General features: G+C 43.7%; 2 protein-coding genes across 2 annotated transcripts; both read right to left on the bottom strand.

Moving 5' to 3' along the window:
• Window positions 1-588: 588 nt before the first annotated feature.
• LOC140686431 (olfactory receptor 3A2) lies at window positions 589-2723 on the bottom strand. The gene has a single exon (XM_072940495.1). The coding sequence runs from the start codon at window positions 2606-2608 to the stop codon at window positions 1661-1663; it is 948 nt and encodes a 315-aa protein (XP_072796596.1). The 5' UTR covers window positions 2609-2723; the 3' UTR covers window positions 589-1660.
• Window positions 2724-10231: 7508 nt separating this feature from the next.
• On the bottom strand, window positions 10232-12380 carry LOC140686430 (olfactory receptor 3A1). The gene has a single exon (XM_072940494.1). It carries the CDS (start codon window positions 12028-12030, stop codon window positions 11083-11085), a length of 948 nt encoding a protein of 315 aa, XP_072796595.1. The 5' UTR covers window positions 12031-12380; the 3' UTR covers window positions 10232-11082.
• Between the last annotated feature and the right edge of the window lie 12015 nt (window positions 12381-24395).

Raw genomic sequence — 24395 nt, 5'->3', positions numbered from 1 at the left:
TTTCCTGGTTGGAAGTGTGGGGCCCAACAGTAACATCAAAGGTGCTACTCATCCCATGGTCATATGCTAATGGGAAGTGATTCCATATAGGAATTTTATTCTCATCTCCCATCCTTATTCATTTTTCATTTTCTCTACACCCACCTTTGACCTCATCAACATTCCTTAGGCATCTAATTTGATACTCCTAATTCTCTCATCCATTCTCCTCCCCCATCCTCTCACATCCTTCCCTAATTTCTTTTTCCTTCTTACCCCTTTTGCTCACCATCCTGTCCCATCCCTCCCTATGTCCTCATATTTCATCTTCATTCCTCCACCCTCAATCCTGTCTTACTTCTCACTCTCATGCCTTTTCTTCCCATCTTCATCTCAGCCCATCCTTCCAGTTTCATGGCCCTAAGAAGAGGTCACAGAGAAGCCAATCTCGAGGTGTAGTCATAGACAGTTGGAGGAACAATACAGCAGAGAAACAGCAGAATTACCAGGACAGGGTAAGCAGCCTTCCAAGGGAAGCTGAAGAAAAGGTACAACTCAGAAATGGATGAGCTGAAATCTGGATAAACATCAAGATGAAGAAATTCTCTAGATTGGATTTGTACCGGTGTACTAATAAAATAACATTAGAAAGAGACAAAGAGGCATCACTCCTAGGGACTACATTTATGGATATTTTTTGAGTTAGGAGGTTTGGGGGAAAAAGGTAAGACTGGAGCAGAAAGTTATATTGGACACTACATTAAAAATTCTTAGGACCTTGTAGCAGTATAAATGTTAATTCTTTCAAAGGCTTTATCATATATATGAGGAAGGAGACGTTAAGAGAGAAAGACAGTAGAGGATGGAGATGGAATATTACTTTTTTGATCTTAAGATATATAATGAATGCATTAATGATGCTTTCATTTAGTGAGCTCTTTCTGTTTCAAGACCCTACCTGTGTCCTAGGCATACTATGAGATTCTTGTCTGGTAGTGAAGAGAAGGAAGTGATTTTCTTAGAGGTGAAATGTGAGCAGTGGAATAGAATAATCCTTGGCACTGAGCCCATAGTTTAAGACAGCAGTCTTCACTTTGGTCTAAAGGGACTCTCACATCCCCACCAGAAGAAAACTTAGCAGTGATATTCTTGGTGATTAACTAATTAGCCCTTTCCTATAGGACATTGCCCCCCAGACCTACCAGACTTCCAAGGCTTCAAGTCTACCAGGAAAGTGAGCATAGCCAAAAACACGGTAACAACTTGTCCTGAGAACTTGCTTTGCAGAACCTAACTTTAAATCCCCTACCTTAACTTGGTTTTCACTGCAGCATTCATTATTCTGTGATATACCATATACGATGCTAATTTACTTCATTCATTTTGTCTCTCTTCATTAGAATGTGAGTTGCACATTCAGAAGTCACAGAGACTTCTGTCTGTTGTGTTCACCAGTGCCCTAGAAGAGTATCTGGATCATAGAAACAATTCAATAAATATCTGTTGTATGAATAAGTGAATGAATTATGTAGGGTTTCTTTGCAGGACAAACACATCACACAAATCTTCAGGCACCAGGAGAAAGGAAAAATGGTTATGAACCATTTATTCAGGTTACTGCCCTTCTGGGAAATTTTTCCCAACCCAGAAAAGGCAGGAAAGGAGGGACCCTATCACCTTCTCATGTCAGTGACCGCCTCCCTACAAGTACCCGCCACAGGGCACCCTGAACATCAGGGCTTCTAAGACTGTAGATAAGTGGGTTCAGGATGGGATTGATAACTGTGTTGAAAACTCCAACCCCTTTATCTTTATCTGAAACCTCCTCTGAACCCAGACGCATATAGTTGAAGATACCAGACCCGTAGAAGAGGCAGACCACAGTTAGGTGGGAGCCACACGTGGAGAAGGCCTTCTTCCTGCCCTCCACTGAGCGGATTTGTAGGACTGCAGCTGCCACGTGGATGTAGGAGGTGATGATGAGAACCACAGGTGCACCTGCCATTATGAAACCCACACCAAAGAGCAGCAGCTCATTGAGTCGGGTGCTGGAGCAGGAGAGCTGGAAGAGCTGTGGGAGGTCACAGTAGAAGTGGTTGACCTCATTGGGACCACAGAAGTTAAGGGTAGTTAGGGCTACAGTGTGGGTCAGTGCATTGGTGAAGGCACAAGCCCAGGACACAGCCACCAATATCCATTGGACCGTCTGACTCATGCGGATGCTGTAGGTGAGAGGCCGACAGATGGCCAGGAATCGGTCATAGGCCATGGCTGTCAACAAGAAGCAGTCCATCCCAGCCAGAAGGTGGAAGAAGAAAAGCTGGGAGAGGCAGGCTGCATAGGGAATTGTATGCTTGTGGGACAGTAGATGAGCCAGCATTGCAGGAACAGTGACAGTGATGCACCCAACGTCCAGCACTGATAGGTTCCCCAGGAAGAAGTACATGGGGGTGTGGAGTTTGGGTTCCACCAAGATGGCTGCCAGGATGCTGAGGTTGCCCCCGACCGTGACCAGGTAGGCAAAGAGGAAGAGAACAAAGACCACAGGCTGCAGCTTTTCCGTTTCCAAGAGGCCCAGAAGAATGAACTCGGTAACAGTTGTCCTGTTGGTACCAGATTCTGGCTCCATGATTCCCTGTAAGGAAATGTCCCAGGAGTGGAAGTTTCAATCCACTCAATGTACTTATTCAACATAAATGTTTTAAGCCACCTGTGTTCAAAGCCCCACTCTAAGTTCCTAGCTGTCAGGGTGATAATTTTCCCACTCAGCAGGCAACCTCACTCCTCACTCACTGACTCCCTCCATCACTCCATGCCTTTACCCTACTCTTGGCTGAGATGCTCAAAAACACCACCACTTTGTCCCTCCCATCTTTTCCCAGCTGAAAAAGGTCAGAATACTTGGGAAAGTACATTAAGAAAAAAGCAGACTTCCTCTTTGTATGTAGTGAGTCTAAAATGGAATTAGCACAAACCAAGAAACAGATTCCAAAATAGAACAATTAATGGCATTTCGAGAGAAATATCTAGAAAACATTAGGTTTCAAGGCTTCTAGAAATACTGAAGATCAAGCAAAGTTATGGCAAGAATGAGAAAGAAGTTACCCATGATTGTGGCTATCAGATACTCTAGCCATTTCTCTAAGGTGAGGGACATAGTCTGAAGTGTAAATTAAAAATCCTTTGATCAACAAATTGCTAGTATTATTGTTGTTAATTAAGCCCTTACCTGAGACTTTGAATAATGACTTAATTTAAAATTATTTGTTCTCTTCCTAGGATCTGCTACTTGCCTCTGAAATCAAAAATTGTAAGCGTGACCTGCAGGTTGGCTGCTGCTAAATTCAGTTAGTTTTCTGCATAGCAAAACCATCCATCTTCCACTTGTCCTTGACTCAGGCATGGTAGATAGACCAATGGCTCTAAGTGGAGGTCCTAAAATGAAGCAGGCACATATGTAGAGAGCTAGAGGGAGCTAAGTCTTTCAGATCTTATAATAAGCTCTTGATCAAAAACTTTCAGTATCTCTCTATTGCCCGTGGAGTAGGCAAAGCTAGGGCTTCACTAAAAGTAAGGTTATTCCCTTGCATAGAATATGCTGGATCAGAGGATGGGAAGCAGTCAGAGTCTGTAACTCTAACAGAAGGGAAAGGGTGATGAGAGCCTGAGCTCACATGGAGGAAGAGATGGATGCAGTGATCTCTAAGATATCCTTAAAACTCTAAGATCACATGGTTGGTGAGATAGGGGGATTGTCTTCAGACTCGATCATCATTGATTACACTGAAAACTGATAAATGCTTTGCAAATTGATGTATCACTGGGTGGGTAACAGCTCTTCACATTTATTGTACTAAAGAACAACACTCTTCATTTTTCCTTTTGGGTCCATCTTAACCCAAGCATTGGATTGTAACCCTGTGATTTTCTAACCTCTTTGTGCCTGCTGTTTTCTGTACCTGCAAGGACTTCCCTCCGACTCCACACACCCAGGTATTTCAAGAGTTTACTCAGACTATGACTTCTGAAGGAATCCTCCCTGGAAACTTCCCCTTCTCAAAAGGATTTCTCTCTCTGCCTCTGCGTCTCTCCTAAGCTCCCACTGCACATTATTTCATGGAACTTATTACTGTTTCCCTTCTGGCTAAGTCATTTTTCTGTAGAGCATATCTCCCCTACTTCTCTGAAAGCGACTTGAGGACAAAATACACATTTGATTTGGTTTTCCAGTGGCAATTCATATCTTAAGACTTCACAAATAGTAGGTGCTCAATTATCTCCTAAATCAGTAAATGGTTGGACAAATGTCCACAGGACTTCAGAGAAAGAGAGAATTAGTATGAGCTCAAGTTGTCACGGAAGACTTTCTGGATGTATTGGGATTTGGGCTAGACTTCGGTGGATTAGTATGATGTCAGGAAGCTGCAGGGACAAGAGCAGGCTGCGAGGTTGCTGCAGGGACTACTGCTTTCCTTGGTTTTGGTGGGACAAGCACGTAATGTAGCAATCTTTCTACATGTTTCTTTTCATGTAGACCACTCCAAAGACTAAGGCCCTTGGGAGGGGTGTACTTTACAGACAAGTAGGTTATAGCCAGGGTTAGGAGAGCGGCAGAACAGCTGCTGCCGAGCCCCAGATGGCCAGCGAGGCAGCTGGCTTGAAGTCAGTGGGATTCTGGGATGACGGCTGATCATCCAGAGAAATCCAGAGTGTCTGATGGACATCATGTCCATCACTGGGGATTATCAGTCCCCGGGCTTCTTAGTGAGCCTCAGGTTCTCCTTACTGAGCCATGACAACCCCCTACTCTGGAACTCCCTCCAGCCCCTCCAAGCTCCCAGCAATGAAACAGCCCAGCAAGACATTTGACTGGAATGAAGGTTCCAGTTGCCTGATGAAGGGGGTCCTGGGCAGCAAACTGGCCTCAGTGAATCCACTCATCCTCACTCCTAAGTGTAGCAGAGAGCAGGCTTCATCCAAGAAAGGAGGGCATGGGCAAAGGGGGCCCAGAAAAGGAGCTGGAATCTTTGGGTTTCAGTCCCATATCTTCCCCTCAAACACCTTCCCTTTCCAGGGGCATCAGTTGCACCAACTGTGAAGTCAGGTTTGCACTGATGGCAGGGGAGGCCCCGTGACTGTTTTGTAAGACAGAGGAGGGACCTGTAGGAGGACTCACCCTGCTGTGGGTATGGAAGCCAGTGAAGTTTCTTCAGGAAAGAAGACGAGGAGTGATGCACACCCAGTTATCCACCCAGAACGCAAGGAAGGGGCCATATAAGAAAAGGAACACGATCACAGGGCTGTCTTCTCTATGGCATCATCCCCTGCTGGCCTTAGAAATTAGCCCTCCTGGGAAAGAGGAGACTGATGGGGAGACAAGTTGTTCAGTAAACAACTCAAGCCCCAAAATATAGCAACTGTGTCTCATACCTTCTGGTATTCAGATTTGCTTTAATAAAAAAGAAAGAAAGGAAAGCTTTATCTCTACCCTGGCTTTATGGCTGGTAGTTAAGGTAGGAGATATGTAGTCCACTGATGGTGGGGTCATGGAGGCCTGCAGGGCTTGTCCCTGTCATCAAAGTCACCCAGGAATTTAGGGGAATAATTGAGACTAAGTTACAGGTTTCCCAAGAGAGCAGTTTTCTTTCTCAGATGTCAACCCCAAGCAGGGCCTTTGAGCAGAGACAAGCTAATTTCCAGACCTGCCTTGGACCTGGGGGTGAGGAGGAGGCCCCAGAAGAGAGGCGAGAGGGAGAAGCTTCATTCAAACCCAGTTTCCTAATGAGTCCGCAGGACGTGGTGCTTCTCCCTCAGGGCCTTGTTAGTGGGGGCCACTGGGGACAGGTCTTGGGGATCCTATAATGATTCTGGAAGTGGTGGTAGAAAAGCTACATCGAGCTGGGAGGACCTCTGGGAAGCTGCCTCCTGATATGATTGTCCAGACTAGGCCCTTAGAAATGGAAAGCCCCGGTTAGGGTCAAGATTCATAAACAGAAGCCGTGGGGAGGCTGAGGAGTGTGTCCCTCCAACTCCTATACCCACCAGTAATTACTCAGCCAATACGTCCTCTCCCAAGACCGAGCGCTGTCTTCTCCCACGAGAGAAGCCTGCTGCAGTGCGGAAAGCACCGGACAGACCTGTTCTTCTGGTTTGGAGTGGTTTGACTTTGGACAAGCTGCTGCACCCTTTGGGGCCTCAGTTTGCTCATCTGTGGAAGGAGCAGATCCTCTACCACAGAGCAGTGCTGTTTAATGAAGTGAGATTCATTAGGCTGCTGGTGGAGCTTCCACAATATATCAATATATCAGCACACAGACTGAAAACTTTGGTGAATGTTTGTTGTCATGGCACCATGCTAAGAACTTTTCAAGCCTGGAATCCTTATCAGTCCTTCTGGCAAATCTATGAAGTACCTTGTAGCAGCTATAGTGGATGTTCTGACGCACTTCTTGCTTGGCCTTTCTTGTGATTTCAGCTGTGGTTGGGTTGGACAGTTCCCTGAAGGCTTCTGCTTGCAGCAAAGCCGAGTGTAGCCTCTTCCTTGGGAATCTCTGATGCCGTGAATAATGTGGGGTCCCTAGGTCTGAGCACATGTGGGGTTCAGCGTGCAGAGGGCAACCTGACAATAGGAAATAGGAGCCACTGAGTAAATGCCCCACCATTCTATACGCTCTTGTCTAAGCAGATCTCCACTGTCCACAGCAGGGACTTTGATAATGAACCCCTCAGTCAGGGACAATTCTTCCTTCTTCATCTCTCTCCTTATAACCTTAGTCCTGCTCCCTGGGGCCACCTCTCAAATAAATAAACTTACTCTTGCTCCCGGAGATGGCTTCCCACTTAAACTACACACACACCTCGTCTCAGGCTCTGCTTTGGCAGGAAGCCAGCTAAGACAGCTGTAACTGGGAGTAGCCCTAGGAAGCATCTCCTCCACGTGGAATTCTGGAGCTGGACCATTCATCACTTTTGGGAGTAACTGGGGTTGGTGATAACCCCACGCATAATTACTAGGACTCGCAGGTGGTAGATTGGGATGAGGTGCGGGTGGAAGATGAAACACTGGGTTACGTGTTAGCTCTAGCATGTTAACATGATGAGAACCATGGTAACTGTAAGAATTATAGAGTTTTAATAATAAAGGATGGCTTTTATTAACATTCTCAGAATCCTTAAAGATTCAGAATAAAAGGCCCAGGTCAGCCAGCAATCAATTCAGGGTGTGTTGTGAAAGCCAGAAAACTCCCGTGGCAACATTTAATGAGACATTAATCTTCTGCAGCTGCAAGGCAGTGGTGCTGAAGGTCAGGCCTAGGACCTAACTGTAAAGGTGGCAGAGCTACAAGGGAGGCTGAATGTGTAGCTTAGTTGGTTCTCCTATGCTGAATCCAGGGCCCTGGTAGGGAAAGAGTGAGACCTTGAGTTCTTGGATGGAGATGTTTGAGAGGATAAGCAAGAGGATTTTGAACCCACAGACTCTTCTGAATCCCCTTGGCTGGCAAAAGCATCCCTTCCCCCTTGCTAGAAGGCAAACCTTCCTTTGCTTCCAAACCATGAAAAGACGTCATATGAGGCAGATGCCTTACAAGATGATTCTTGTCCTCCTCCAGAACTCCTCCCACTTTTCCTCAGTGCCTCCAGAATAATGGGGGTTAGGTCTCAGCAGAGGCTGAGAAAGGAAATTTCATCTATGATCCAAGAGGAAGTAATTTATTCACTGAAAATAATTCCCATACCAGGCTGTGGTAGGCTGAACAGTGGCCCCCAAAGATATCCAGGTCGTAATCCTGAATCCAACTTTAAACACGGTAAAAAATGGACTTTGCAGATGTGACTGTTAGGGGTCTTCATCTGGGGAGATTATCCTGGATTAGCCAAGTGGGTCCTAAGTGTAATCACAGGAGTCCTTACAAAAGAGAAGGTAGAGAGATATTTGACTACGGAAGAGAAAAAGGCAATATGATGTGAAGACCTGGGTGGTATGACCACAGCCAAGGATGCCAGCAGCCACTAGAGGATGGAGGAGACAAGGAGTAGATTCTCCCCTGGAGCCTCTCGAAGGAACCTTCCCAGCTGACATCTTGAAGTTAGCCCTGTAGGACCCATTTTGGACTTTGGGCCTCCAGAATCATGAATGAACATATTTCTGTTGTTTTAAGTCACTAAATTCGTGGTAATTTGTTACAGCAGTAATACCTGGCAGGAACTGGAATTTCCTCCAGTTTCTAGAGGAGCAATGTGGGAGTGGACCATGAGGACCAAAGGGGTAGGGCAGAATGTGAGGCTGAATCGGGAGAGTTCATTGATGTGGGAGCACTTTCCATGATTCGGGATTTAACATCCAGGCAAGGATGTTTGGAGCTGGTTGGAATAAACTGCTGAGATATTGGTTATAAGGCCTCTTCAAGCCCTGTCAGACCAAGTTTTGCTGGCTTCCGTCTGGGAGTGTGTCTTCCTCCTGGTCCCTGGTTGAGCAGAAGTGTTCCCAGCCCATGGCTTCAAGGGGTGGGAGTTGGGTTACGGGGCCACTTCAAGATCAGAGGTTCTCCCTCTGAGGGCACAGAAGAACGTGTCTTCTGACAGGTCCCTGGACAAGCGGGAGAGCTCCTGGCCTGTGACCGCAAGGTGCTGGGCCAAGTTACGGGGCTGATTCAGCACCTGCAGATGGACCAAAGTTGGAGGGCCTGTCTCAGGGGCGTGGGGTGGGGACACATCATCTGCTTGTCCCTGAGTGGGCAGGGCTGGCAGCCAAGAGGGGCTGGGCTGGGCCATGGGCTACTCCAGCATCCACAGCGGGGGCTGAGGCTGGCAGGCCCATTAACTGGAGCACAGTGGATGTGACTCCTGCTGGGTCCCTTGGCAGATGTTGTTGGTGACAGAATCAAGGCCAAATGAAGCTGTAGCCGAGTCCACAGGGCTGTTTCCAGGTCTGTATCCAGGACTACTGTCTGCAAGTTTGCCACCCGGGCATAAGCCTGCGTTCTTAGAACAGCCCTCCTTTGACTTTGGCTCCACCAGGGTCTTACTATCTCCTACGTAGATCCCAAAGCTCCCACAAAGGCACTTTTTGTCTAAATTATTGTTGCTAAGCAGGGGAATATGAGGAGGGGAACCTCCTATTCTGCCTTCTTGCTATTATACATATATACACACATATATATGTAAGTATATAAAATGTCACATATGCTGTATATGATCAGGCTTATATTTTATGGTGTTGGGGCAGTTTTTCTCAGTGGGGAGAAAAGTTACAACATACACAAAAAGTAAATTCTTTATACGTTAGATATTTGACTTAATAAAGAAATGTAAAAGTACTAGAAAAACATCACTGGCAAATATTTATACAGCATTTAGATGGAAAAGTCATTTTTCCTAAGCATGACACACTACAAAGACGGCAAACTTCATAAAAATGTCCAACTTAACTTGGGCAAGAGACACCCTAAACAAAGTTACAGACAAATGGGAAACTGGGGAATGTATTTCCAACATTATGGCAAGGTGATAGTGTCCTAAAATGTGAAGTGTTTCCATCAGTCATTAAGATAAAGATAAATTACCCTCAAAGGGACAAAAACACGAACAGACAATTTTGAAAGAGTAAATACAAATATTAAGAAATACATTTAAAAATCTGTCTAATCACACTCATAAATAAAAAAATACAAATTAAAGAATAATGTAATATTTAATCTAATTATCAAAGATAAAAAGTTCTTTGTATAATACCCAGTGAAGTCAACAAGTGAGGTAACAAATATTCTCATAAACTGCTAGTCAAGATGTAAAATGGTCCATATGATTTTGGCAAATAGAAAGGCAGAATATTTACCAATTTTTACATTTGCATTTCCTTAGCATGGGTGCACACACACATAGAAATCACTTTTATGAATTTAACCAGTGGAAATAATTTCAGATATATGGAAAGATTTATACTAAGTAAACATTAATTCCATTATTATTAGCAATTGCAAAAAATAGGAAATAAATTATACCAATAAGGGTTTGGTTAAATAGATGATAGTTGATACATAAAATGGAATATTTTGCAGCCTTTAAAATGGATAAGATAGATTTGTAGGTTGACATGTTAAGAATTATACTGTGTTATGTGGAAAGGAGAAAAGTTCACAAAACAGTATGGTGTTTTGCAGATATGTGTTTGGGTATATGTGTGTGTCCGTTTGTCTGGAAAACTAAACACCAGCTATTACCCACTGTTCCTGTTAAAGAATGAGAAGGAAAATGCAGCTAAATAATGACTGGTCTAAGGGCTGGTAAGCTCATGTCACCATATGACTTGTATTTACAGATAACGGTTTGTCTCAGCTAGCAGGTTTGGGGACTGACAGTGAGAATTTATAGGGAATTTCATATTGAGTATTCTGGATTTTTTTAATGTTTAAAATAATATTTAGGTTATAAGTGCTTATCTTTTAAAATATTTGAAGATGAGGAAATTTCAGTTTTGTGCTGTAAGATTTATCATATACATTAATGGAGTCTTAAAGTTTTGCACAGGGGGCTCATGCTCTCCAGATTTGCTAGAGAACACGTGACCATTCAGCCTCCCATGTGTCCTCTCTATATTCTGCGGCATCTTGTGTGATAAGAGAGGAGTGAGTTGCTCTTTTGGGCTTGGAGAAGCCTCATGGGAGAAATAAAATAACCCTGATCGCAGGACCTATGTTTTATAAACAGACCAACCATGCCTGAACTTGACGGAATCAGAGGCCCACCTGATGGGATTGCTTGTGTATTTGGGGGAACCCAGGCTATAGACAACCAAGAGTCATTCCCTGTAGGACGTGCACCTGTGAGCATTCAAAGCCTCCAGGTTTCACTTCTACCCAGACGGGAAGCTTGCAGTGACTGACGTTGTAATTTGTCAAGGGGGCTGACCTAGCAGAGCCTACAGACCCGTTGCCTATAACTGGGCAGGACTTCTTTGAGAAACAGTAACGATTATCTTCTACAAAAAAAATCCAGTGCTCAGGGAAGTAGAAGTGGTTCTGGACCATTTGTCTTAGTTTTTGGCCCCAGAGAATTTCTCCTTTAGTCCAAAAAGAGAAAGGGAAAAAGTGACACGAGTTGTCATCAAGCCAGTGATCGCCTCCCCAGGAGCACCCGCCGGAGGGCACCCTGGACATCAGGGTTCCGGAGGCTGTAGATGATTGGATTCAGCATGGGGTTGATGACAGTGTTAAAAATTTCAACAGCTTTATCCTTATCTGAAAGCTTGGCTGAACCCAGTCGCATGTAGTTGAAGATACCAGTCCCATAGAAGAGGCAGACCACAGTGAGATGGGAGCCACATGTGGAGAAGGCCTTCCTCCTGCCTTCTGACGAGCGAATTCGGAGAACCGCAGCTGCCACGTGGGCGTAGGAGGTGACAATGAGAGCCATGGGGGTACCTGCCATTATGAAGCCCACACCAAAGAGCAGCAGCTCATTGAGTTGGGTGCTGGAGCAGGAGAGCTGGAAGAGCTGTGGGAGGTCACAATAGAAGTGGTTGATGACATTGGGGCCACAGAAGTGGAGTGTGGATATGGCTACAGTGTGGGTCAGTGCATTGCTGAAGGCACAAGCCCAGGACACAGCCACCAGTATCCTCTGGACTGTCTGGCCCATGTGGGTGCTGTAGGTGAGGGGCCGGCAGATGGCCAGGAATCGGTCATAGGCCATGGCTGTCAACAGGAAGCAGTCCACCCCAACCAGCTGATGGAAAAAGAAAAGCTGTGTGAGGCAGGCTGCATTGGGAACTGTGTGCTTGTGGGACAAGAGACGAGCCAACATGGAGGGAACGGTGACAGTGATGCACCCAATGTCCAGCACTGATAGGTTCCCCAGGAAGAAGTACATGGGTGTGTGGAGTTTGGGTTCCACCAAGATGGCTGCCAGGATGCTGAGGTTGCCCCCAACTGTGACCAGGTAGGCAAGGAGAAAGAGAACAAAGACAGCTGGCCTCAGCTCTGGTGTCTCCACCAAGCCCAGCAGGACGAACTCAGTAACAGCTGTTCCATTGGCCCCAGGTTCTGGCTGCATTAGTTTCTGCAAGGAAATATCCAAAGAGATGAGGAATCATTCCTCTCAATATATTTATTCAAAAAGAAGAAACAGACTTCCTTCAACATGCTGAGCTGTCTACTAAGTTGTCTCTCTCCAAGTGAGGACTTTCCCATGCCCCAGGCACACACATTTGTTCACTCGCTCACTAGGTTTTCCTTAACAGCATTACTTCATTCTCAGGTACAGGGGAATCCTTTCACAATGGGAACATATGTCATCACATTTTACTTTAAATATATTATACTTTTATTTGTCAATTGTACCTGTATTAAGCTAGAGAAATAACATTTTATAAAATTAAAAAAAATGAGAAGTCCAGGAACAGACCTAAAGTGATATAGGAAGTTAGTATATGATATAAGTGGTATCTTAAAGGAATGGGGAAATATATTATTCAATAAATGCTATTGGGGCAGTAACATATCTATCTGGGAAAAACAAATTGTAGACATATCTCATATATTTTGAAAAAAATCAATTCTAAATAGATCAAAGATTTAAATGTAAATATTAAGCCAGAAATTTATTGGGGGAAAATTGGAGACTTTTAATAATTAAAAGTACAAGGATGACTCAAAATATAGAGAAATTTTAAATAAACAAAATTGACAAATCTGTTAAAATTTAACAGTTCTGCCAAATTAGCTAAGTGGAACTACATCCCCAAAGCCCCATTCTCTATATGCTTCCAGGTTAGAGTTGACCATGAGGGGAGTTTGCATGGTAGTTGTAAGGTAGGGTTGAAAAGGGAAATGGGCAATCTTTCACAATTACAAATGTGTTTTCCCTTTTACCTGGTAATTCCGTTTCTGGGAATTTATCTAACAGATACATAGTCACACATAAGAAATGATGTATGTGTGAGCTTATCTGTTGCAGCATTTGTTTGTAACAGCAAATAATCAAAAATAACTTATCTGTTCATTATTAGAGGGCTGACTGAATTAATTATGGAATATCCTTCCAGAGGAATATAATGCAGCTGTAGGAAAGAGCTCTGTGCCAATTTGAAACACATCAAAACCATATTATTAAATGTCAGATACAACTGGTAGAATGTGCGTATCGTATTGTGAGCAGATGAAGGCAAGGTTTTAACCCAAGTATTCTGACTCCAGAGCCCTGCTCTTAACCTTTACACACACCATCAAGGCACCTGAAGGGTCATAAAACCATGTCGTTCTGCAGTTCTCTCTCAATCTATTTCTGACCCATTCTTCTGACTCAAACACCCACTCCCTTCCTCGCGATGGCTGTGCCCTTGTAGAACTCAGTCTTGCCTTGCAGATTGCGGTAGCTCCGGTCCAAATGCGTACCTTGGGTGGATCACGGCCACGGTCTTCAGCTGCCCCCTGATTTCTCTTTTCCATTTTAACCCATGTCATCAGATTGCAAACTCCGTAACTTCTATATTCCTACCTTTGCTTATGCTGTTTTCTCTATATTGAATGTCCTTCCAATGCCACGGTGTCAAAGTCTTTAAGACTCGGCTCAAATGCTGTCTCCTCCAGGAATTCCTCCCTGATCTGTGCCCATTTTAAGGTGATATTTACATTTTCAACGTTCCCATCGTACTCTAACTGTATTCTTCATGGCACTTACCGCTGTGCCTTCTAGGACAATCACTTAGTGATTTAGTGTGTTTCCTCCAGTCCAATTTAAGGATGAGACTCATGGCTGATTCAACTTTAGGAACTATATGCATAAAATTAATTATGCATCATTTCATAAATAAATGGATGACTGAATGATTGACAAAGATGTTTTCCAACAAAAAGGGCATCACTGCGGGCTAGAGTGGTGAGGAAGGGGTTAGTTAATGGATAAGGGGGAATTTGTGCTAGGCTTTGAGGGATGGGTAAGATTTGGAGGAGGCTGAGAGTCAAGTGAAGGTTCCTGCACAAGGTTACTGCTGTAGGGGTGAGTCCTCGATTTGTCTAGAAGGGTATGCAGTAGTTTTGGCAATCCACACACTGACATACAGCTCTTTATATAAAATTCCCACATATTTTCTACATCCGGAAGATAGATTCATCAAAAACAAATAAGTCATGAGCCAGAACGATATGCTCCCCTAGTAGCTTCTGTGCAGCCCTCAATCAACAAGGGACAAGGTTAAGGAAGAGTCTCCTAAATCCTGGTTGTTCACCAGACTGTCCATCCAGGGATCACAAGAGTAATCACTGACAAGGAGGCACTCCTAGATCACCATTCTTGGGGGACCATATGAGTTCTAGGCTCCCCTTATTATGCCATGACCACTCCCTACTCTGAAGTTCCAGTAGGTTCTTCATGCCCTAGGGTTGGTCTTAGAGATCTGGTCAGGCTGTCCAGTAAGGACTGGGTTCTTTGGCAGAGAAATTAAACCCTGAGTCTCCTCCCACTCACCCTTAACAAAGTCAGAAAATGAGTTTCACCTAAAAAAAGAGGGAATTGGTAAAGATGCCTGAAAGCAAAACCTCAGTCTTTGGGTTGTGGTCCCAGCTCTCCCACTCACCTGATACGTCATCCTGAGTAAATGTCTTATTTTTTACTTTTGATACCTTGGCCACTGAATCTGTAAAGCCAGGAGGCTTGACTTAGTAACAGCTGAAGTTCCTTCCCGGTGGCACGGACGCGGAGGGAGGGCCATCCAGTGCGATTTCCTGGAAAGGGCTGTAAAAGGGGGGCGAGACTCTGCACAAATGCAGTCAGCCACTCTGGGGGCAGGTGCGGGGCTTTATATACAGAAATGAGATAAAGAGAGGCCGAGCCTGTCTCTGTCATGGGACTTCTCCACCACAGTGTTATCCTCTTGAGACCTTGAAATTAGCCCAGGAAGGGGGAGGAGGCGATGGGAAGGGCTAAGGGCAGGTAAATAATAGAAGCCCTAATAAAGGGAAGCAGTGGGGCCTCCCACCTCTGTGGGGATTTAGAATTTTTCCAAACATCTTCATCACCATCCTCTATATTAATTTATGGGGATGGTTAGGGCAGCGATCATAATAACTCCTTTTAACAGATGGGGACATGAGGGAGCTGTTTGTGCTCCCAGTTAAGTAGGAGACTGGAGGTGGAGCCGGGGTTCAGCCTGGGTCCCCAGACTGAGGGCTTCGCTCTCCCAGATGTCTGGTCCAAACAGGACCTGGGGGCACAGACAAGCAGCCTTCCAAACCTGGGGATGAGAAAGAAACCCCAGAAAGGAGACAGACGCTGGAGAAAGCTTTTCCAACTTTAAATTTACAAGGAATCCTCAGGAACAGAATGCGTTCCCAGCCGGGGGCCTGTTAGTGGGGGCCACAGAGACCGAGTCCTGGGAGTCCTGTAATCCTGAGAGAGGTGCTAGGAGGCCGGCGCTGTGCTGGGAGGAACTGGGGGCCCCTGGGAACTTGCCCACAACCATGATTTTCTGGGCCAGGCCCTTAGAAGATGGAAGTCTAATGATAGGGATGGAGAAAGGAAACTGGAGAGGCTAGGTTATACCACCCTTGGATTCTTATGTCCTCCTCAGTTAGTTACACACCCAAGCCCATGTGACAGCACAATTCTGCTGGACCTTGTAGATGAACAGCCCTTCTCGCCCAGTTATTAACAACTGCTGAACCCCCTGACCCCGTTTCCTTATCTGTAAAATGACAGTAATATCCTGTCTTAGGGTTCCTGGGAGGATTAAATGAAGTAACACACATAAAGTAGGAGACTGCTAATATTATTAGTAATATAATGACATTTATTGTGTGCTTGTTATGTACATGACACTATGTCATAAGCTTTATATACACAAAATCCCAATCAACCCTTACAACCTGGTGGATACCTTTATTATTCCCATTTTGCAGATAAGTAAATTGAGGTTCAGAGTGATTCAGTAATTTGCCATAGGCCACATTGTTAGGGCTTTGAGGAGTTGGGGTTCAATTTTGCATTTGCCTGATTCCAGGGTACATGATCTCCAAAATTATGCTACATGATTTACTCCCCCACCCCCTCCCAGTTAGTGCCTTTCCCCCAAACAACATACTTTAGCTTCTGTTGTTTATGATAAATAATGCTTCAAATATACCATGGACTATGCATTAGACTTGCACTGTTGGCTTAAGGATGTAATATGTGAATGTTAAGGCTTTTCACCTTTCAGTAACATTTTTATAAACACAAGACTTTTATAAAATACTATACATAGAAATTATGAATGATAACAGAAGCTTAAACATTACTAAAATCCTCAAGGGAATTAAATATAGTCCCTAAATAATTCTTGTGTCCAGGAGAGAAACTACCACTCCAGTATTATACGAATGTAAGAGTAGAGAGAGCAATACAAACCAGCCTTTATGTGGATTTTCAGCCTAAGTGCACATTATCTTGTTAGTCAAAGATCTTTAAGCCTTCAAACCAGTTTAAAGTTCTGTGGGAGAGGTAGCACCACCTTTATGGACTGAATGTGTCCCCCTCCCAAATTCATATGTTGAAATCCTACTCCCCAGTGAGGTGGTATCGAGGTGGAGCCTTTGGTAAGTGATTAGGTCATGAGGGTGGAGCCCCCATGAAGGGATTAGTGCCCTTATAAAAGAGACCTCAGAGAGCTCCCTCACCCCTTCTGCTATGTGAGGCCACAGCAAGAAGATGGGCAGCTATGAGATGAAGCAGGAAGAGGTCCCCACTAGACACTGAACCTGCTGGAGCTTTGGTCTTCAACTTCCTAGCCTCCAAAATGGTCACCAAAAGGGATGTCCTTGGAGGGATTTTACCCCATGGGGAAAAGGAAAGCATGAGAACGCCAGCAACCTCATCACACTGTGGACATCTGCAGACTTTGCTACCAAGGACCCCACAGTCTTCACCAAAGCTGAACACAGCTGCTGCAGTCACCCAAAGTCCCTGCCACTGAGTCTCATCCTCGGAGCTGGAGCTGTTCCTGCAGTGAGACTGGCCTCCAGGGGTCCCAGTCTCTAATGTGCCCTGCTCTCTGAGAATGCCCCCACACCTCCCCATCAACAGAATGGGAGCTGCGACAACTCTGCACCCCACCTATGGGTCCCAAGTCACAGTTCTGACCACCCCCATCACGAGGCCAAGCTGCACTGCTCTGTGGCTGCATCCTGGGTCCTAGGTAGAAGCTCTTACCCGCTGTCACCAGGGAGTGCTGCCCTGCCCCTGAGTCCGAAGTCTTGCCACATACCCACCATCACCAGGCTGCGCTGCTGCTGCTCTGCTCCCTGCCCCCTGGGGCCAGAGTCAGGACTTTGACATGCCATCTCCAGGGTATGCTGTTGCTACACCCTGACACATGAGCCCAAGACACTGCTGCACCCTCTGATCCCTGAGCTGGTTTCACTGCTCTTTCCTGTCCCCCTCAGAGTCCGAGTCACTGCAGTGAGCCTCAGAAACCCAGACCCTAGTTCTGCAGGAGATCTGCACATACCTGAGGCTCAGACACTGGTGTCACCACTGCAGCCAGTGCACCTGATCCCAGGACCCCGTCTCCGCTGCCACTCTGAGTGCCATCTCATCAGACCTGGTGCTAAGAGGGATCCCCTCAGCTATATCTTCCCCCCACAGGCAAACTAGGAGAACAGGAGACGCCTGCAGCCTTTGCACCAGGGACCCCTAGCTTTGCTACTGCCACCCACAGAGCCCCCATAATCTTTGCCAATGTTGACTTCAGCAGTGGGAGCGACCTCAACTAATGTGCTTCTGCACAGCAGAGGAAGAAATCAACAAATTGCAGAGGCAACATAACAGAAGGGAAGAAAATATTCGCAAACCATGTATCTGATAAAGGGGCTAATATTCAAATTATACAGCAAACTCATACAACACATTACAAAAAAAAGCGAAAAATCCAATTTTAAAAATGAGCAAAGGACCTGAATAAACATTTCCCCAAAGATAGCCAAGTGGCCAAGAGGTACATGAAAAGATGCTCAACATCATTAATCATCAGGAAAATGCAAATGAAAGCCACAATGAGACATCACCTCACACTTGTTCAGAATGGCTATTATCAAAATGACAGCAAGTAACAAGTGTGGGCAAGGTTGTGGAGAACAGGGAGCCCTCGTGTACTATTGGTGGGAATGAAATCACCGTCTCGAAAAGGTATCTGTACTCCCATGCTTACCACAGCATCATGCATAATAGCCAAGAGGTAGAAATAACCTACATATCCTTCAGCAGATGAAGGATAAAGAAAATGCAAAACGCACACACACACACACACAGGAATACTATGCAGCCATAAGAAGAGGAACTCTTGTCACTTTTGACACCAGGGATGAAATTTGGGGGCTTTATACTCAGTGAAATCAGCCAGTCAGAGAAAGACAAATTCTATATTGTATCACTTGTATGTGGAACTAGGGGGAGAGGGAAGTGCGGAGATGTGAATCAAAGGGTACCAACTTTTAGTTATTAGATGAAGAAGTTCTGAGGGTCTAATGTACAGCCTGGTGATTATAGTTAATAATAGAGTATAATATACTTGAAATTTGCTAAGAGTAGATCTTAAGCATTCTCATCACAAAAAAGAGTTACTTATGTGAGTGATGGTTGTGTTAATTATCTTGATCTTGGTAATCATTTTCTACACACACACACACATATTTATATACATGTATGTATATGTATGTATATATGTACATAACACTTTAAATATGTGTGATTGTATGTGTCAGTTATTCCTCAATAAGTAGAAAAACAAATTCTCAGTGGGGAAATTCTAGTGGATTGTATTAGTTAGCTCAGGCCTCTAAAACAAAACACCATAAACTGGCTGATTTAAACAGCAGAAAATTATTTCCTCACAGTTCTGGAGGCTGCTGTCTGAGACCACGGCACCAGTGTCATCAGGTTCTGGTGAGGGCTCTCTTCCTGGCTTGCTGGGGGCCAACTTTCCAGTGTGTCCTCATATGGCAAAGTGTTCTCTCTGCCTCTTTCTCTCTAATAAGCCTACAGGCCTATTGAATTAAGGTCCCCCCCTAATTTAACCTTAACTACTTCCTAAAATAACCCATTAGTACTTCCCAATTAATCTCATTTAACCTTAATTGTGGTACTGCAACACAATGGACCATTACTCAGCAAAAAAACAAGAACAAAAGCAAAGGGATGAAGTGAAGATGAAATAGATACACTTCCTTCTATACTTCCTAAGTACAGCTAAAAACTATGGACGTGATATATATAACAAACATAATAAGACTCTAAAAGGTAGAGATAAGAAGGTAGACCAGGTAGGGAACTTAGGACCTCGGGAAAAACATGGCAGTGAGTTCCCTGGGTTTTCTTTTTGCCTTATATATCCGGGTGCTGGAGAAGCTGCCAACCTGGGAACACCAGTGGGCACAAACAAAAGAATCCTCAAGAAATCCCTCTGGGAAAAGGAAGAGGAAAGGAACAAACCAGCAAGACAGAAAACTTTAAGATGTAATCACTCTATCCCAGCCAAACACCATGGAAAGAATCACAGACCCATCACCACGCCATCGGTAAATGCTACACGGGGAGCCCTGACTTCCATTCTTGCCTGGCTGGAATAAGGCACCTCTAACTGCCCCTTGCTGGGGGTGGTCTCAGAGAAGAGTGGGTGGAGATCTAGGACTTTCATCCCCACTTGGTATTGATGGGGCTTCCCTTCCAAAATGTCAGGGGAGAGATCACATGGAGATCATAAACTTCCATCTCCATCCAACATCCACCACCCTCCCGCCACCAACCAGAGTCAGAGGAGGCCTAGGGGGTTGGCACAGTAGATTAAAAAACATGATTCCACTATATGCAAGAACATCATGCTGAATGGGAAAAAAAAAAGCCAATCACAAAAGGCTACATACTATGACTCCATTTACATAATATTCTAGAAATGACAAAATTACAGAGATGGAGAACAAATTAGTCGATGCCTAGGGTCAGGGATGTTGAGGGGAGAAGAGAGAATGTGAAACCAGGGAGATCTTTCGGCTAGTGGAATTGTTTTGTATCTCATTTGCAACGGTGGTTACACAGATCCACATGCATGAAGAATGGCATAAGACTATACACACCCATGGTACCAGAATCAGTTTCCGGGTTTCGATCTTGTACTGTAGTCAACGTTAAGATGCACGTGGGACTTCTTTGTCCGACCTTTGCAATTTCCTGTGAATATTTTAAATATTTCAAAATACAAAGTTTTGAAAAAGGAATGAACTACTGATACCCATAATAATGTAGATGAATCACAAAGACATTATGCTGAGTAGAAAAAGCCACCTAAACAAAACAGTATATATGTACTATTTATATGACTCTAGAAAAGACAAATTCAACCCATGGTAACAGAAAGCAAACCAGTGGGGCCAAGGAGGCTGACTGGTGTGGGGCACAAAAGAACACTGTGGGGTAATGAAAATGTTGCATATATTTTCATGGTCAGAGATATAAGGTCAAAACTCATGGGAATGTATATTTACGATAAATGCATTTTATTGTACATAAATGATACCTTATTAAAGTTGATTTAAAATCACTTCACAAGTGGACCAGAAAGAGAAAGAAAAATGCCATATGATATCACCTATATGTGGAATCTAAAAAAAAAGAAAAATAAGGACACAAATGAACTGCTTATTATTTATAACTTAGATGTCTGATTTCTTGAATATGTATAACCACATTTGACTGTCCTTTATGACTGGATTATCACATTCTGTTGATTCTTATTACATAGTTGGCTTTATTCTTTTGATAACTATGTAAGTTTATAAAAATTAAAGCTCTAATCTGTTCTTAGAAACAACGATCAGTACATATAGGTAAACTAAAAAAAATTATGCAGTATATTGTATATATGTATTTACATGCAATACAATGTATATATGCGGTCAAACTGTAATAATTCTACCTAATAAAACTGAAAAAGGGAAAAAAATCACTTCACAATAAAACAAAAAAGGTCGTCAAATCATGTAACGATGAATAACAAAAGAAGAAAATATTTTAATGTATAATAAAATATTCAATGGTATGTTTTTGTTATAAAATATGGCCATTTGAGTATAAGGTGGCTGAGAAAGTCAGATCCAATTGTGATACCCAAAATGGACACACAAATCTTGCTAACACCGACCCTTTGTCTGTATATATCCTCCAAAGTAATATTCCTAAGTTGTATACCTTCATATTACCCTCAAAGACTGAGAGGTGGAACCTTAAAGACCTATTTGTGTTGATCAGTTAATTCACCAACTGTGTAGAGGCGTATCCCACCTGAAACCAGAAAGTGACCACATCTGCATGAATATAATGAGGGGGAAATGATTATTCAACAAGAGGATTTCTTGATATAACCCACTCTGATTATGAAAGAGAGACTGAGATCCAGCCACCGCCTGAAAGAGTCGGCTTAGTCAGTATCCAGAAGTACACAGCCACCACCAAATAACTCAAGAGAGAACTCCCAATTAAAGTTTTCCAACAAACGTCAAAATCTTGACAACAAAAATCTCTGTACTCTTTACACAATCTCCCTGTAAATCTAAAACTATTCTAAAATGTAAAGTTTATCTTAAAAAAACTATCCTTTTATAAAAATTAATCACTGAATTAAAGAAAAAATTGGCTGATGCTGACCTGAGCAGGAGTTGACATTTTTGAAACATGAATTGGTAAAACCTTAACAATGTCACTGGCTTTACATGCCACTTTTGGATGCTAGGTGGAGACCACAACTGCTCGTAGATGGATGCTTTAGAGTGGATTTGTGAAAGGGAGATATAGAAGACCACACTTAAAATACACCCCACCTCAAGCATATCGGTTAAGTATTGCTGCGTCTCACAAAAAATGCTTCCAGGTGCCAGGAACTATGGAAAAGATAACAAATGTTACTATAAAGTAACATAAACTAGCTGACCAGTGGACAGATGCCCTATCTAGTGATGGAAAGACTTGGAATGTTACCTGTGAACGCATGCAAATTGAGTGGGAGACACTAAATCAAGGAGACCTAAAGTATCTCCTCTAGGTGACCTGGTGGACAGAACTGTCGTGCCACCCCTCCCAAACTCAGCAGGCAGCAGAACAAAACTGAACACCCCCACCCCCCAAAAGCAGTTCTCCAGGAAAAAAAAAAAACAGAATTTCTACTTCCAATTACACATAAGAGGAAAAAGGAAATATTAAATCATGAGTCAAAGTGAAAATATAAGGTCAGTCACTGGGGAATCTTCCCACACCCAGATGCAGTGGCTTTTCAACTAACTGACTCACCCCAAGAGGTTCTAGAAATAGGAAAAAAACCAGGAGATGCCAGGCCGCCACCCCTGAGAGGAGAAGGTCCCGTCTGGAAAAGGACCCTAGGAAGAGAGCAAGAAATCCACATCCAAACTCACTTACATAGATCCTAGGCTGCCTGGGGAGAACGCCACTCATGGGCTGGCACATTGTTCTAAGTCACTATCTCTTGGACCCAGACCACAGGTGCCCGGGTGTTCTAGCCTACAGACTGTATCACTGCCTTACCCCCTACATTATTTAGGATTCTTTGTACACGTATAACATAAAGTCCATTCAAAGTACTTTTCAAACAAGAAAAAGACATTTATTGGTTTCTACAATTTGAAAAGTCAGGAGCAGTCTGACCTCAGATGTGGCTGGATCACAGGGTTCAAACAATATCATCAGGACTCAGTCTCTCTCTCTCCCTCTATGACTGGCTTTCCTTTCCTCTGTGTTGGCTCTATGCTCTGGTAGGTTTTCTCCAAGTGGAGGCCAATGCAGTCAACAGACCTATAGTCTACAGGTTTGGGAGCCATGGTGGAAACACAAAGACTTCATTCTCTCCGTTTCCATTAAAGTTCCCAAAATAAGTGTCTTTGGCTCTGATGAGCCCACCCTGGGCCATGTGTCCACCTCTTAACTAACCACTGTCCAAGAGGCTGTGATACTCTCATTGACAGGTTTTCTACAGGCCATTTATCAGTAGACAAGGAGCAAAATCATTAGGCAGCCTGAAATTCACCAGCAACCCGTATGTGAGTAAGAACAGCAACAGTCAAAACACACACACACACACACACACACACACACACCCCAGGAATCTGGCAGAATGAGCAGGCTTTCAGATTTTGTTCACCTCAAGACAATAATAACAAGCACTAACTCATTACACTTGAAAAGCTTCCCTGAGGAGTCTGAAGTTACTACAAGCTACTATCTATAAAAAGCACTTAGAAGAATGTCTGGCCCAAAGTAAATACTACAGAACTGTTAACGATCATCATGGAAAAAGGATCTGGGAGGAAGAAAAAGAACACATTCTAATAGGCAGGGTGGAAGTGAAAAATAGCTTAATCTAAATACTGAAAGGAGTGTAATCTAATTTTGCAACAAACTGGTAAAGCAGGATATATTGGTTAAACTACTTTTTGCTTCTTTAATCCATAGATTGAGAATCACAAGACTGTTTTCTAATATCTTTTTGGTCATCACTCCAAGGGGATTTGCTACAGAATAAATATCCAGTACTGATTACAAGATGGTAGACCTATAGATACTGGGGTCTACCCTCCTACAAACTATACGCATAGAAACAATAGGAAATACATTGTAAATAAATTGATAACTATGCTCCAAAATTAGAAAGTGAATGGCTGGTAGAATAGAAAGAGAGAACTTGCTAAAAGATATCATGCTAGATTAGACTGAAATGGAGAACTGTAGCTAGAACATCAGCCAGAACAGAGGGAGAGAGGAATATATTCCTCTCCCTCAGGAGGAAACAAGACCCTGAGGGGTGGGCCAGCTGGAAGCCATCCACAGGGAATACGGAGTAATCACACTCTGTACTCCGACTTCCCTGGTACCTCATCCCACCATGATGTTGCTACACATCCCACCCACTTCCAACTTCCAGTGAGAATAAATACAAACTGGAAGTTATTAAATGAAGCAATTTGAGAACTAGGAAATTAAAAAGTCGAACTGTTGAGATTAAAAATCAATAGCAGAAAAAAAAATCAATAGCAGAAAGGCCACACTCTTTGACAGCTGTGACTTTGCCGTCCACGCCTTCTTAACTTCCAGAGAGAAAAATGTAATGAAAAAGAACATGAAAAGGAATCTATGTATGTATATGCATAACTGGGACATTGTGCTGTACACCAGAAACTGACACATTGTAACTGACTATACTTCAAAAGTTAAAAAAAAAAAAACCCCGAAGAGAAAAATGGAGGAAGAGATGTTAAGTCTACCCACATCCTGTGTTCTTGACTTTTCTATCCTTGTTTTAAGAGACTATGACAGTATTCTGGGCAGGGAGGGGAGAGGGTATAGCTCAGTGGTAGAGCACGTGCTTAGCATGCACGAAGTCCTGGGTT

Source organism: Vicugna pacos, chromosome 16, assembly GCF_048564905.1.
Source record: "Vicugna pacos chromosome 16, VicPac4, whole genome shotgun sequence".
In the NCBI taxonomy this organism is placed as follows: Eukaryota; Metazoa; Chordata; class Mammalia; order Artiodactyla; family Camelidae; genus Vicugna; species Vicugna pacos.
The sequence above is the reverse complement of the archived record's forward strand: the minus strand, read 5'-3'. Positions and strand labels throughout refer to the sequence as shown.

What these genes read in the sequence shown, in the direction of transcription:
- LOC140686430 (XM_072940494.1), bottom strand. Translation starts at nt 12,030, where the DNA reads ATGCAGCCAGAACCTGGGGCCAATGGAACAGCTGTTACTGAGTTCGTC.
- LOC140686431 (XM_072940495.1), bottom strand. Translation starts at nt 2,608, where the DNA reads ATGGAGCCAGAATCTGGTACCAACAGGACAACTGTTACCGAGTTCATT.